At 43.3% G+C, this 16,820-nt stretch overlaps 1 protein-coding gene across 1 annotated transcript in view; it reads left to right on the top strand.

The window, feature by feature from the left end:
* The window catches only part of CA10 (carbonic anhydrase 10 (inactive)), a 478,349-nt gene that overhangs the window by 371,581 nt on the left and 89,948 nt on the right, over positions 1-16,820 (top strand). Inside the window, exon 4 of the mRNA XM_087854513.1 lies at positions 5,705-5,890. Coding sequence (XP_087710639.1) covers positions 5,705-5,890 — 186 coding nt within the window. The remainder of the gene's footprint in view (positions 1-5,704; positions 5,891-16,820) is intronic.

Here is a 16,820-nt window from a genome sequence, read left to right as displayed (position 1 = left end):
TTTGATTAATACAAATTAATGTTATTTCAGTGTCTGGGGAAAGGGTGGGGACAAGGGGGTGTTGCATCTAGCCGTAAGAACGCACAGGCAAGTGGTCAAGCTTCAGGTGGATTCCACATAAGTCCCTTCCCCCACTCCGGTCTCTGCATGATGGAGAGTGTGCACTCCGTGAGGGCAGGGACTGCCTGGTTTTACTTGCCATGCCGTCCTCGGCTCCTAGCACCCAGTTAGAGGCATTATTCAGACTCTTGATTTCGGCTCAGGTCACGGTCTCAGGGCTGTGGGACGGAACCCCGCGTCAGGCTCTGTGCTGGGCGTGGAGCCTGCTTAAGATGCTCTCACTCCCTCTCCTTCTGTCCCTCCCCCACCTCACGCACTCTCTAAATAAATAAATAAATAACATCCGAAATGAGGGGCAGGCGAATCATCACAAGGCAGAAGTCAGTGCAAGTCCTTCGTGGGGATGTTGAGCAGGCAACACGTATCGCCCTGAGCCCTGGGAAGTGGGGAAGATCAGCATGGGTCCCTCCACACAGCTGGGCGCCCATGCAGAAGTGAAAAGCAGGGAGGAAGGAAGAGAATGCAGACGTCGGACTGGTCTATGTATCATTTACTTATTTCTCACAACTCATGAGGGAATTTTTCCCCCACTTTATTTACTGTGGTAAAATACACAGATAAAACTTACCGTATTAACCATTCTTATCTGTACATTTCGCTGGGCTTAGGCATATTCACAGGTCCTGCAACCATCACCGCCATCCATCTCCAGAACACTTTTCATCTTGCAAAACTGAAACTCTGTGCCCATGAAGTAATAACTCCCTGTTTCTCTCCCTGCAGCTCCTGGCAACCACGTTACACTTTCTGTCCCTATGACTCTGACTGCTCTGGGTACCTCGTATAAGTAGAATCTCTTACATTTAAAGCAATTACTGATAAGGAAGATTTACTTCTATCATTTTGATGTTTGTTTCCTATATGTCTTATAATTTTCTGTCCCCCATTTTCATTGGGGGGGGTGGTTCTTATCTCTACATTATGTTTAGGGAAACTGAGGTTTCAGGAAATTCACCGAACCACTCAGGGTCACCAAGAGGCACCTGGGAATCTTTTGACTCAAGAGTACTTCATTTTTCTGCCTGCTGTGTGCCAGTATGTTTTCTAAGTCCTGGGGAAATGCAGACAAACACACCACCTGGTCCCTGCCTTGTTTCAATGTGCAACAGTTTTCTTAGGAACATTAGACATTAGACCGGCACAGATGGAAAGATTTCTAGAAGTGCGGGAAAGCCCCAGATACTCGCCTGATGGGACAGAGCATATGGCCTCTAAGAATTTAGGGCAGCGGAGCGCCTGGGTGGCTCATTTGGTTAAGCATCTGCCTTCGGCTCAGGTCATGATCTCAGGGTCCTGGGATCGAGCCCTGAATTGGGCTCCCTGCTCAGCGGGGAGTCTGCTTCTCCCTCTCCCCCTCCTGCCCATTTGTGCTCTCTCTCTCTTGCTCTCAAATAAATAAATAGAATCTTTAATAAAAAAAAAAAAAGAATTCAGAGCACTTCCTTTTACACTGCCTCGCACAGCGTAGGTGCCCACGGATGTTTCTGGTTGAATCTCATGATGCTGTTCTTTACGTCATTTGAAGAGAATTACAGAGACCCAGCACTGCTCTGTGGGATCTGCTCTCCACAGTCGGTGTGGCAATAGATAGTAAGCACTGTAATAATGTGTACATCATTTGACACAGATTTTGCCAAATGAAATATCCCTGGATTAATAAAACTAATTTATCCATAGGATGCTCATTGCAGTACCTTTTTGAAATAGTGAAAAAGTGAAGGGGATGTAAAGATACAACAATAATTTATGTATTTGTACAGTGGAATATTATGCAACCATTTCAAGGTGATATTATAGAAGAGAAGTTTAATGACTGGAAATATGCATGTTTGTGGAAATTATTTATATATGTATATAAAATATGTAATATGTAATCATGTGTGTTATATATATATAGTTAAATAACAATATTGTGTTTGTGTACATAATATATATAATTATTTGTGTATATTAAATATATAATGTATAATTGTATGTAATATTTATTATATATTAAATAATACTGCATTCATATTATGCTATATTATAATATATTATTTCTATATTGCTATAATTACAATTAATATGATTTATATATTAATATATAATAAATATATACTAATGATATTAATATATTAATATTACACATAACATAAATAATAGTGTATATTTATATACACAAACTGATATGTATACATGTGTGTGAAAAATCACTTATCTGATTATACAGGCACTTACATAAAATGATCTTGTTAAAATATGGGTATAGATAGTCATACATATATGTTATAGTACATAGAGTTTTAAGAATATATATATCAATATATTAGTGGTGATCATTGGGTAATTGTGGCATTGCAGGTGATTTCTATTCCCTTGAGCCATTCTACATCTTTCTAACCATATATAATACCTGTATATTATCTTAATAATTAGAAAAAGTTAATTTTACTTGACAAAAAATGCAATGTCAAACACGAACCTATCTCTAACCATTTTACTGCCAAGAAAAGCATGAGTTGAGACATGAAAGAAAGGCAAGCTGTCATGATCTCATACTGACTAAATATGCATTTATTTGAGACTGGAGAATGGGAGTGGACACTTTGGGATTATCTGGTTGCGAAGAATAGATAACTTGAGAAAAAATTTATTTATTGGTAAGATGTAAAGCATCTGAGAAGATGCAGCTGAGGCCTCTTGAAAGAACTGCAAACAAGGAGATGCGAAGGGTTTCTGAAGGTCAAGTGGCTGTTCTCTCTGTCAGTGCATGGTTGCCTCTGTCCCTGTTGGCACATCTGCTTCTCTCCTCTCTCTCTCTCTCTCTTCTACCTACCTAGCAGGCGGAGTCTCTGGACCCCATGTGACTCTCCAGTCCAGGTGCTCAACACTGCCAGGCACTGAACAGAGTTTCTGTTGCTAGTACGAGATTCAGGAGGGGGAAGGTGATTGACCTAGTGTATATCAGTTAGTGTTTGCTCCATAACAAACTACCTCCAAAGTGTAGGGACTTAAAACCCCAATTCTTTAGCTTCCAAGTCTGTGGGTCTGTGGGCAGTTCTTCTGGTCTGGGCCAGGCTAAGCTGACCTCGGCTGGGCCAGTCAGCTGGCGGGTCAGCCATAGAATGGTCCGTCTGAGATGGCTTCTCCTAGTATGACTCTCTTCAGTGTCGTGTCATCCCCCAGCAGGCTGGCTCAGGCTCGTTGACATGGTGGTCCCAAGTTTCTGAGAAGAAGTGTGGAAATATGCAAGGCCTCTAGAGCCCTGCTCTCAGAGCACAGATGTTGTATCCCCTATTGGCCAAAGCAAGTGACAAGGCCAGCCCAGTGTCAAGAGGGAGAGAAGCAGACCACTGTCTTGATGCAAGCAGCTACAGAATTGTGTTGTAAAGAATGCAGTTACAGGGAGGGGAAGAATTCTGGCCATTTTTGCAACCCATCCTTTAATCTGCCAAGGACCCAGGCTATCATGAGCTCCATCTTGTAGCTACAGAACATTTACATATTTCCACCTGGCATCAGGGATTGAGGCAGCCGGGGGAGAGAAAGACTGGAGACTTGTGCATAAGTTTTTCACTATTTCACCCTGGAAGTGACACCTGTCCTCTCCCCTCCCACCCCATGGTCAACATCAGTCACACGGGCTCCACCTTATAGCAAAATGGCAGAATCATTACTCACTGAAGTATTTAGTGGGCACTACTGTCTCCGCCATAGTGAGCCATCTACAGACGTATTTGATTATTCACAAGACTAGTGTCAGAAAGGTGGAGGGGCAGGTAAGGATAGTGCTGGAGAGAAAATGTATGGTACCATGATTAATGAAGGTATCAGATGTTACATGAAGCCCTTAAGGAATCCCTAGGGGAGAAGGCTGGGCCCAAAGGAGTCAGAGTAAGCAGGAAGAAAATCCAAGTATCTCAGCCTCTGAGAGCCCAGAAGCATTCCATTCAGACCCATGCAAAATCTCCTTTAAGCTTTTGTTCTGCCCCAAGAGCCAAGTCAACCCAGGAGACAAAGGCAGTAGAGTCACAGGTAGGAATCAAGGTTCTACGATCAAGTGTTGAGAGGTGCTAAGTCAAGAAAATGAAGCTGAATATCAAGTTCAAAGAGAAAAGAAGGAAAGGGAACATCAAGCAGTAAAGTCAGCAGTTTGAGAGGCTGAAGCAAGATGGAATCAGGAATGAGGAAGGGAAATGGGAAACTTGTATCCATCTCTTTAGCTTGGCACTGAGTCCTTGAGCTCTGAGAAGGGGTCAGAGCTCACATTCTGTGCATCGTCTGGTGTCAGGAGCAAGACAGGGACCTAACAAAGACCCACTGGACTGCACACTTGAGACGTCAGACCAAAGCCTTCAGCCTCCCACGATGGTTTACTCCCGTTCACCCATTTTGGCCTCCTTGTCTCTCCTTTGGCCTTTGTGGCATCTCTTGCTTTCCCCAATTCCTCACACCAGAGATTTTAACTTTTGCAGTGTCTCAACATTCCAAATATTTGTGGTAAGAGGGGCAAGTCTTTTTTTTTTTTTTTTTTTTTTTAGTTTTTAATTCCAGTATAGTTACCATACAGTGTAGTATTAGTTTCAGGTATACAATATAGTGATTCAACACTTCCATACATCACCTGGCGCTCATCGTGACAAGCATACTCCTTAGTCCCCATCGCCTATTTCACCCATCCCCCATCCACCTCCCCGCCAGTAACCCAGTAACCATCAGTTTGTTCTCTAGAGTTAAGAGTCTGTTTCAGGATTTGTCTCTCTCTCTTTTTTTTTCTTCCTTTGCTCGTTTGTTTTATTTCTTAAATTCCACATATGAGTGAAGTCATATGGCATTTGTCTTTCTCTCACTTATTTTGCTTAGCCTTATACTCTCTAGCTCCATCCATGTTGTTGCAAATGGCAAGATTCCACTCTTTTTTATGGCTGAATAATATTCCATTATATATATATATGTATGTATATATGTATGTGTATATATATATATACCACGTCTTCTTTATCCATTTATCTATCAATGGATAATTGGGCTGCTTCCATAGTTTGGCTCTTGTAAATAATGCTGCTATAAACATAAGGTTGCACGTGTGCCTTTGCATTAGTGTTTTTGCGTTCTTTGGGTAAATATCCAGTAGTGTGATTGCTGGATTGAAGATTGAAGGGTAGTTCTTTTTTTAAATTTTTGAGGAACCTCCATACTGTTTTGCAGAACGGCTGCACCAGTTTGCATTCCCACCAACAGTGCACAAAGGTTCCTTTTTCTCCACATTCTTTCCAACACCTGTTGTTAAGAAGGACAAGTTATTTTTTATAAAGTGCAATGCCAAAATATTAGTCACAGTTGCTGAGGTCTCCTCTGAATTCCTGCCTCAAATTCCTACATGATCATGTGATCATAAATGTGGTTGATGCCTCGCGGAAAGTACCACATAAGCCAGGTAGGGCAGGAATACCCTCTAGTTATTTCTACTCCCCATTTCATATATAGACTTAGCCTAATGTTAGCCCATCAAGAGGAGGCAAAAGGCATTGGTCTACGCCCCCTGCTGGGTTTGGTGAGACACAGAAAGAGAGCCTTGCTTGACCTGGTGCGTATTGCCTTGCAGGTCAGCGGGACCATGTACAACACTGGAAGACACGTGTCCCTGCGCCTGGACAAGGAGCACTTGGTTAACATATCAGGAGGGCCCATGACATACAGCCACCGGCTGGAGGAGATCCGACTACACTTCGGGAGCGAGGACAGCCAAGGGTCGGAGCACCTCCTCAATGGACAAGCCTTCTCTGGGGAGGTACGTGGGGCTGTTGAAGTACTCAAGCTGAGTGCCAGTTAATAAGACTTGGTGCCTATTTATACCCAAGGTGGGATAACAGATGGAAAGCTTTCTTTTAAATCTGTGAAATGAGAAGGTCAGTGCCTCCTTTCTCCATCTGTCTTTGGCAAGTTGACGTGGAAGTCTATAAACGTGCTTCCAGCGTTTTCTAGGGAAGGCCACAATGAAACTGGGTATTTCCTTCTGAGACATTGGCGCAGCTCTCCTGACTCATGTCCTCCAGTACCTCTGGAGCATTGTTTTAACCCCAAACCCTCGCCTTTCACGCACTCCCTCACTTGCACCTACCTGGACCATCAGCCTCTCATATGAGAGTACAGGTTCCATAATTCTTCCTTCTGGCAGAATGGGTCTTATTTGCACAAACTATAACTTATTGTGAAATAAGTGTCAGGCAACTAAATAGTCTGCCTGACTTTCTACAGAGTGGAAATGTCGCTGTATGTCACCATTAATGGTGAGTATCACTGTTGTGCGACCATCAACCCAGATAGGACTCAGGCCATAGCAGCGAGTGGACCAGCTTCAATTATAGGATGAGAGCTGCAGTTGGAACAGACATCATCTAGGTTCTGACGCTTGGCAAGCACGGTGTAGTTAATTTGTCCTCTTACACTCGAGGGAGGTTATCAACTAGGGGTCTGGGGTGCTTATGTGCTAAATAGCCGGTAACTACGCTTCTGTTTAAAAGTCCTCAGTAACTGATATGGAGAAAGCTTTAAATAACAGAAGTATGTATCTCGCAAGTGACTTGGTCCTTTTAATTTTTTTCAATCAACATCATGTTTAAACCTGGCATTGTTTTTAATATAGTAGGGCCCCACACTGAGAAAGAGAGCCCAACCTTAAGGAGTCCAGTGGCCAGATTTTAATGATTGTTCAGAGTGTATCAACTGAGAAGCTACTAGGCTCTCTGCTAGGTACCAGGGATACAAAGATTTAAAAAAGCAAAAAACAAAAACAAAAAAAACACAAAGCTCCTACCACAGAGGAGTTTAAAGACTACTATATTCAAATCATTTAAAATATAGTCATTCCGTTGTGGAGAGGTACAAAGACCCTGGCCAACTCACAGGAAGAAATGACAGATTTTCCCTGAAGGGTCAGGAGAAGCATCCCAGAGGTGGGGCCCTTTGAACTGGGCTAAGAGAGGCAATGCAGAATAATGTTTGAGAACATCAGCTCTGGAGTCAAAGAACGGGAATTTGTACCTACTGCTGTGATACACACTGCGTGATCTTGAGATGGTTTCTTGATCCTTCTAAGGCTGAGTTTAGAGACCTCGCAAGGTTATTTTGAAAATTAAGTGGGATTTCAGATGTAAGGAACACTTGGAGTACTCATGAGTTGATAAACAACAAAGAGAAAGCAGGAAATGAGGGGTGAAAAAGGCACCAACGTGTCAGGGCCCTGTGTGTACTGGGGAAGCTGCAGGTAGAGCTCATCTGTGTTCTATTAGTAATGGCTGCATAGAGGACAGGGAGGAGCAGGAATGAGCCTCCTTCCTGGATCCACAGGAAAAAATACTGAGAGTGATTAGGGATGTCTGCCAAAGGCACCTTAATGGAAAAACTCCCTAGGGTTGCAGATTCTGAGCTAGAGTAGAGCAGGGAAGATGATGCAAACAAGGTGAAAATCCATGGATTGAGAGTGACTGGGGACTGTCTGAATTAGGGAATATTCTAAGTTAGATAAACACTCCCTTTTTAAATACATATTATTTCAATATTTGTAGCGATTTTATTTGTTGGTTTAGTTGCTCATTTATTTGCTTTTATTTCTTTGCTTTTCTCCCTCACTGATCCTTATCACAATATTGCCTCTGACTAAAAATTAATTTATTAATGAATTTGTTAAATGAATGAGTGAAAAAATATGAATGGTTACTTGGCTAAAATCTTTAACTTTGTAGAATTCCTTAGAATCGCCTCTTTCTTCAATGTTTGATAAGGGTACGTTGTAATTTGTATAGGAACCACAATTTTGGAGTAAATGAGTGTCTCCAAAATCCTTAAGGGAAACATATAACAAGTTGATCTCTCAACGTATTAATTTTCCTAGACATACCCAGACCACAGGTATCAGGCACTCCAAGGAATCTGCATTTTTAAAGCCCCCAAGAGAGTCTGGTGATTAGGTTTGTGAAGCACTGGCTCTGCTAGCACATTATTAAGTGCTCTCAATGAATAAAGCATCTAAACAGAGTTGCAAATGAGAATTAACTGGGGACCATTGTCAAAATATTTACATTTCAATCCTTCGCTAATGCATTGAATCAGGGTCTCCTGGGGGGAATCCAGATAGGCACCTTTGTATAAATTCCCCCCAAGAGATTTTGGTGAGTGACCACTGCACCAGTTTTAGCTCAGAATCTGCCTGAATTATCCCAGTTTTCTAAACAATGAGTACTTAATCAACAAAACCATATTGCGCAAAAATTAAAAAGGGCACCCGGGTGTTATCACAAATGGCAAAGCTGGGGTGCTGTCTAGACAGATGGGATTTGGGGAACAGCTTCCCAAACAGGCAAGCCTGAGCCTTGGCCTAGCATAAGTACTGTTACACCTTGTCTTGGGCAGACCCCATCAGCTGTGTCAAATTTCTTTCCACACCCTTCGGTATGAGTGGTCTCAGTATGAGTGGTCTCTGAACAGGTGTGGGTTTAGGTGCAAGAAATCAGAATGCTGGAAGCACCAAAGCAATGTCATGTGGCTAAGTATTGGCCTTGTCTTTGAGATATTTAAGAGTTTAGTGACCAAGAGAAGTTCGGTACCTTCCCTGTGGCATGATGAAAAAGACCTAGGGTCCGTGGATGGAAGTCCTAGGAAGGTGGAATTCAGCAAAATAAATATATGTTCTAACAATGACAGCTATTCATTGATGGCATGAGTTTGCCTCAGAAAATAGTGAATTCCCATCACTGGAATTATTAAGCATGGAATGGAATTTGAGGACTTCCTAAGAGATACTCATCTCATATCCCCATGAGCAAGGAATGCACCTTCCAGGGCTAACATCCCATGCAATCTATGATTTCCTTATAAAAAATGTCCTCCAACCGGACTCCACTGAGTGTTAGCTCTAAAGTAAACGTAGCCCATTCTGTAGGTTAATGTCTTTATTTGTATGTTGTGCTCTCTTCAAAGCCACCTTTGGTCTCTGTTTTTGGCTATCCTCTGAGAGGACCTAAGTAGACACTTCTAGCAACAGAGCGTGTGTTTATTTTGTTGACAATGAATAATCACATCGCCATCTGTCCCATCTATCATCGCTGATCGTGATAAGTCAATTAATGCCAGGCATTTTCCTTGGCACAGCGCAACAGTCGTTATCTCAAGAGCTGTAGATTAATTGCAGTCTTGTCTAGTGAGGTTATTGTAATTGATGGTAATCATTTGCTTTGTTTTATAAAGCTGCGTGGGTGTACGACACAGTCAGCAACTGCGTTTTTATAAAAATTATTCATGTCCTACACGGAGCACTCCTGGATGCCTTGTTGGGGGTTGGTGATAAATGAGCATATTCAGGGATTCAAATGTCTCCATTTTTTCAAAAGGGGAAAATTAACCGTTTTTAATAAGGAAGACCCTTCGCTTGCTAATCACGTCTAACTGGTTAGATTCATGTCCACTCGAAAGTAGGGTATTTACGAAAAGAAACAGATGCATTAACCAGGCAAAAGATAATATTTGAAAAGAATCATGGGGAGGGATGAAGTTCCAGTAGCGAGGCTAGACAAAAAAAGAAGCATTCTTATTGAGTGGAAGTTGGAAATGTTCATTTTGAAAACCTTCCTTAAGTTCTTTTCGAAGGCGTAAGGGAGTATCTATCCTGGGACTCGCACCAGCCACTTCATGGGAAACCTCTACCAGGTCTTCTCGCTCATTCCATCCATCTTCCCATGTCTCCAAGTGCTTCTGCTGGGTGCCGAGCTCCACAGCCCCACAGAGCAGACAGTCTATTGAGGGACATGTATATTTAAAATATAGTGTCACGTGGCTTATACTGGAGGATGCTTCTGGAAGGGGGTTATGAAATAGCTCTCTCGGGACTGTTTTAGGGCGAGGACAGAAGGACACCGCTGTGGCCTGACACAGTGGCTGCTCCCGCGGGGGGCAAGGTAGGAACATGGGCCTTTCCTGGCTCAGCCCCTTGAGTCTCTGATTCTGCTCCCACCGTCTGAGCAAGGAACCGGGCCACAGTTGTTGCTGTGAATGTGGATGAGATTGTTTCGTTAAAAGGGGGAACCAAAGTCGTATGCTATTTTTTGTTTGTTCGTTTGTTTGCTTATCTATTTAGTTAGTGGCTCTGAACCAGAATAGAGAAAACAGTTATCTCCGTGCAAACAACTGAGAAATGCAGAAAATGCAGGCCCTGTCCCCTTAAAGGAGTCAGTTATTTGCATCCCTTAGAGACTGGCTGCACTGAAGCCACACAAATGTGGAGGAATAAGCGACACCAAATTGTCCCTAAGTGTGCCAGAGTATGAAAAACGCTGAGGAGCTCATCACGGAGAACCAGGGCCCCATTAGGCACAGAACGGCTCTGGGGGGAGGTACTCAGGCAATGTAATTAGCCCTTTGCCGGGAGGCTGGGACCTCCCTGTAGAGATGTTCGTTGGCACAATGGAGCTTTGAAGGGGAATGAGAGCTGGGATGTTTAAGAACAACAGGTATGCAGCCGTACGTATGGAAGAGCTCCCTGAGTGCCGTGGTAGAGGTGTTCCATCTGTCCTGAATGCCAGCATTCTCTCTCTCTTCCTCATTCCCGCACAGCCCCCCCACCTCCCACCCCAGAGCTTTCCAAGCTTCCTTCCCTCCTCCCAGCCGGTGACTCCCAGAGAATCCTCCATATTCACCTATCAGCAGTCCGCAAGCCCGAGCCTGTGGACCAAATCCAGTGGAGTAGCTAAGAATGGTTTACATGTTTAAAGGATTGTTGTTGTTTTAAAAAAAAAAAAAAAAACGTGCAACAGAAACCATGTGTGGCCTGCAAAAACCAAAATATTTACAAAATATCTGGTCTTTTACACAAAAATATTGCTGACCCCAATCTATTAAATTGCCCATCGCTGTAGATTTTATAACTGTATACTCTCAGTTCTCTTGGAACTGGAGTTCTTTGTTGATAGAGATTTTATGTTGATCACCACTGTATTCCCACACTTTGTACATTGTCAGACACATGAGGGCAGAGTCCACAAATGGTTACTGAATGAAAGAATAAATGATCTTCGTAAACCCCTTACAGACAGGGACTTTTTTCACTATTCATCTTTGTATACCAAACACCTAGCACAGTACCCAACATACAGTAGGTGTTTAATCAATGCTTGTGGAATGAGTCCTTCAGTCACTGAATCCATAACTCAATCAACTATTGGCGACCTAGGAATTCAAAACTTACAGGTTTTTTTCCTGGAATTTTGGGTGTGTTGTATTCATTGACTATACCAGGAATATGCAGCCTCATTTCAATGGAAGATGGGCTGTTTCAGTGAAGGCCGTCCAAAGCATCAAGTTCTATTAGAAACTGGAAAAGAGGAAGAGTGGTTTAGTTCACAGCCACCACTCAGGCATGTTCTGGGCTTTCTTTGAGAAAGGAGTGTACTTTGAGAGATGCAAAATGTACTGACAAGGTACTAACCTAGCCCTCTTCTCAGTGCGGTAAAGAACACTAAAGCAATGAACAATTCAGTATCACCTTGAAGGAACAAGGCACAGACTTGAGTCAGTTAGTCTGCAGCACAATCCAGAGCTTGCTGGTGGCTACAGAATCTCACTGCTAACGCCCGGCCACGGTTTACGTGCTTCCTGATTTGCTTTTCATTTATTCCTTCTGTCATTCATTCAGCTGACAAATATTGAGTGCCTACCATGGGCTCCAGTGAAGAAAACACATAAAAATCCTTCCTGTGTGGTGCTCACAGTCAAGTGAGAATGGACAAGTAATAAATAACAAACATAATAAATGAGTAAATGCGTAGGGTAATTTAGAATAGGATTAACACTATGGGAAAAGAAAGAGGAGGGATCAGAGCATGAGGAGGGAAGGTAATGAGTTACAAGGTAAGCAGGATGGTCCACGTAAGCTGCATTGAGAGGATGCCATCTGTGAGGTTGCCATAGAGATGTCTAGGAGAAGGACATTGCAGGCAGAGGTAACAGCCGGTACCATGGCTTTGACGTGGGAGAGAGCTGTGAGCATCCTAGGAAGAGGGGGAGCAGCACGAGCGTAGGGGTAAGTGAGAGGGCATGAGAAGTCAAGGAGGTGAGAGTAGGCGGGGACGCTGCCCATCAGGTCCTCTTTGCCTGGACTTGGTATGGACTTTGGCCATGACTCTCAATGAATTCCAAAGCACAACATAAATTCTCCAATTTAATCACCGAATGCTAGTTCAGTGAAGTTGCTTCTTAGCATTACATCCCTCTTACCTGGAGAAACTAAGGCCCAAGACCATGCAGACAGTAAATGATTGAGGTTGGGCTTAGCGCAGGTCTTCTGATTCATAACATCGCTTAACATAAGCCGAAGTTTACCTACCCATAAACCCCAGAGTAGTGACTGCTTGCCTGCTCTGGGCCCTAGCCCAGGGGGGAAATTCAAGGATCTGTAGACCATGAAGAAGACCCTGAGTTCCCAGAATGTTAGCTCCCTGCAGGCACAGAGTAGGTCACACTTTTTAATATGTCCCCATACATGTGATAGGCACCTGACAGATATTACTGGTGAGAAGATTGAATGAGCAAATGAAGATAACTTAAAAGGTTGCAACTTTCAGAATGCCTACGTGACACCCAGTATATCACGAATTCAATTCTCTTGTCATAATGGCAAAGCTAATAAAGTTAATGTCGATATCAACAAAATTTCTAGATATTTTATGTGAAGTTATTCACAAATATGGCGTAAGTGAATTCTTCAGGGTCCCTGGGAGGAGGAATGGAACAATGGATAGCCAATGTGCTAGAAACACTCACGTAGATTCCTCATTTCAGCCCTGGAATTACTCCCAGGATCAGACCAGGGAATTTGTCTTTGCCAATGCTAGAAGCCAAAGTTCTGGATCCCCGGAGCCAATCCCACTCAGAGTTAGCAAACTGGCCTTCGAGAAGCAAAACAAACAGAAGTCAGAAGCCCAGATGGTGATGGGGCATATTATGATGCCAGCAAGCGGATGATGACTGTGATCTAAGGATAGGGAGTCTTCCCTTCAGACATTTTTATAATTAACTTCTGGGAAGGGACAACCCAATCAAGTCAGCAGCTTCCTGGATTGCTAATTTTGGATGGACACGATGGGGCAGCCAACGAGAGAAGACATTGCATTTAAAGGTAATTGCTGAGGTCAACTCATTATCCCGTGGACTTCCATCCTAACCTGCCTCATACCTCTGACCTGGTCCTGCCAGGATGGCATTATGACAGCCACCACCCTCCCGTACTGGACTCTAGTCTCCTCCCTGATAGTCCTTCTAAAGCAAGGAAGGAGGTATTATATTACAAAGACATTGTTAAAGACAGGCATTAGCTGGGACTTGATCAGGGTTCAGTGTAGAACCTGTCACCATGGAGACCACCAGTGTTCGGCTTTACAAGTGTCGAATGTGATCTTCCTTTATTTAGTAACTGATGGCATTGCAGTTAAGCATGGGTACTGGATCCAACACTTCTATAAGCTAGCTGTACTTTTTTTCACCCATGTCCAAAGCCACGGGAATAAAATCAATTGGAAAAGAAAGGTGTGAAGTAAGAATGACCCATTCATTACCACTCTGACCACTGTCAACAGTTCACTAAAATTTGCAGAGTTTCCACCAAAGATCACATCTCCTACTTCAAGGTACAGACCTGCTATTGAAAAGATTAAGTCTGCTCAAAGCCTCTGTCTGAAGTGTTAAAATTGGAGGTCCCATGGAGGTCACCTCTTCCAACCCACTTACTGTACAGAAGAAAAATCAGATGCCAGAGAGGGTAAGAGCCCTGCCAAAAGTCACCGAGAGTCAGTGGCAGAGTTAGGAGCAAACCTAGGTTTCTGGCCCCCTACTTTGAGATTTAAAATTTTTCAGATAAAAAAAGGTAAATTATATACAATCCCAAGATTCAGCAGACCGTTGGAGATCATCCGGTTTGGTTGCCCCGTACAGCAGGTGTAGTCTGACAATCAGATTCCCTAGCTTAGTGAGCAGAACCCATCACAAGGATATTTATGCAGCCAGCCTCAAAAAGGTAAAGACATGGGCAAATTATTTTCCAAACGTGAGCACTCATCAGCATCCATGTGGAGATGGGTCTAGAAGTCACCAAATCACCCCAACAAAAATACCACCCATGTGAGAACCAGAATCGTGCCTGATGGCAAGAAATGTAGAAATGAAAGACTGGAAGACTAAAATAGAAAGTAAAATTCCTGAAAGATAACTTGGTTAGTCTTAATATGAAAAGGCAATCATGAGGACCTAAGAATATAAGCCAGGCTTTTCTACAGTTTGAATCTCCCCTTCCACCCACTCTCCCCAATAACCATCTAGAACAGCTCAGTAATATTAAATATAAGTAATCTAGATAATAATATTGCAAAATTAAATCATGAGGTGTCTAGCCGCTCCATGGATATGCTGCCATACAATTCAAAATAAAGCCGTTTAAAACCCTCAGATTCATTTGCTCTGACATATCGATAAACTTTTGCTGAAACAAAGCTAATCATCTCAATGGTGCCGACTTAATTGCTCACCAGTTGACGGATAATAAACAGACCTGAGGATTAAAATATGAACTAATTACTGTACTCAATTCCATTTACTTGATTTCATGTTCCATTAATTTTTTGCATCATTTCTGGTAGAAGCCTTAGATTTATGGTTGCCCCAAATGAATTATGCCACTTAGTTGCCTGTGGCATGCTCGTGTTCAGAATTGGCTGGAAAGGGCAGAATTCGGGGCAGTAAATATTTAGCCGAAGCAGCCTAGGATATAGTAAGTGAAGATAATTATCCGTTCCCGAAGACCAGCCAGAGTCAGCCTCTGTAAATCTATCCCCATCTCGGCAGTAAAAGGGCAACACTAGGATTGCTCTCATGATTATTCATTGGATCAGCTTGTTAGAGGCAGTTTCCGAGAGCAGTAGTTGCCTTGGCCCAGAAGAGGGCTGCAGGAAAGCAGGGGCAAGCACCCCGTGAGGAAGGGACGGTGGCCTGGGAGTCAGATAATTGGGCCACCGGACAGAGGGTAACGTTTTTACTTAAAAGATCTGCCTTCAACACCCCGTTCTGTCACCTACTAGCTGTGTGATCTCGGCAAGGGCAAAACAGGGCAAATCACTTAGCCTTCTTTAACCTTTTTAAACTCTGATCTGGGTTTAATAACGCCAGTCCTATACACGTGATCGTGGATTGTGTATGGAGAGAAAGCCCTCCTGTGATAGGGCTTCCTAAGCTGCAAAGTGTTGTGCCAGTCATCTAGTCCAAAATCTTTGCAGAGAAGACATATAAAGATAATCACAACGTACCAAGAGGGGGGCTCCCATCGGCTTTCATTTACTGAGCAGGTCCTATGACCCAGTTCGGCACCTCTCACACCCAGTGCTCACAACGAACCTATGAGCTGACACTCGGAAGCACCATCTGTACAAAAAGGAAAAGAAAGTCAGAGAGATTAAAGAACCTGTTTTCAGTCACATGGTTCATATGGGGAAGAGCGGGGATTTGAACCCTGGTCTCTGACTTCAGCTATGCAAAGTCAAGGCACCTAACTGGTTCTGCTTCTAAGTAGCTGCTTGACCACAGGTAAGTTCATTCTCTCTAATCACAAGTGGCCTGTGTGTCACCTGAGAGGATTTTTCAGCCCCTCCCTGTTCTGCACCAGCCTGAGGAATAACCCGCACTTTTTCTGGCTGCAAAGGGAGACGGGAGCCTATGTCTCCAAGTAGCACGAATTGCAATGGGAAGAATGACATAGCATCATTTCGTGTGCATGCCGAGGACTGTGGATTCATTCACCTGCCCCTCTCAGATGGACAGTAACTAGGACGTTACATACAGATGCACAGTGATGTTTATTTCTCTCTCGTCTTTGAAATACAATAAGCAAGGTATTGCATATCTGTAAATTTGTGTATAAACACATCTGTTTCTCGCTGCAAAGCATGGGAAACCATATTCCTTCGTCTCAGAGGTGGCTTGGGCAAATACATTTTCTTGCAGTGGATCTGTTTGCTGAGCTAGAAATTTCTGGATTGAGTCTTAAAAATGGACCCTGCAGGAGCTGTTTAGCAAAATGAGCTTAGCCAGGAGGTTTTTAAATCACACTCCCGGCCAGGAAAAGGGGGAAGGCCCAGCCATCACCAGATACCTGCCTCAGGACTCAGTGGCCCTGTTCCAGGTTTTTCAAAGCAAATAGCTGTGTCTGCTTCAGGAAAGACCATTGTGGTGGATCCAAACGACCACCCAGAACAACTGTTGTTTCCATAAGGTCCTCAGTGGGGATCACACATTTCCTGGTGCACCTGCCTGTCTAGGGCTGATGTGTTCCCCTGCCCCCAGGTGACGAGCTGGGACCTACTTGCATGAGCAGTGGTTAATCGCAGAGGTTAAAATTGCCAGAGTTATTCATTCCCATGTTTGAATGTGGCTTTGTCACACACACCTGTGACCTTGGGCAAGTTACTCAACCTACTTTGTCCTTCAGTGTCCTTATTGACGAGACTAACAGTGATGCCCATCCTTAGGGCTCCCCTCCCCAGCTTTATTGAGATAGCGTTTACCTACAATAAAAGTCGGCAATTTTAACTGTACAAGTCAATATTTCTTCATAAATATATAGTCATGTAACCACCGCAACAACTATGATCTCGAACACTTTCATCACCACCACAGGTACCCTCATG

This window comes from Ursus americanus, chromosome 23 (assembly GCF_024610735.1).
Source record: "Ursus americanus isolate L20-20 chromosome 23, mUrsAme1.1.p, whole genome shotgun sequence".
Taxonomy (NCBI): domain Eukaryota; kingdom Metazoa; phylum Chordata; class Mammalia; order Carnivora; family Ursidae; genus Ursus; species Ursus americanus.
The sequence above is the reverse complement of the archived record's forward strand: the minus strand, read 5'-3'. Positions and strand labels throughout refer to the sequence as shown.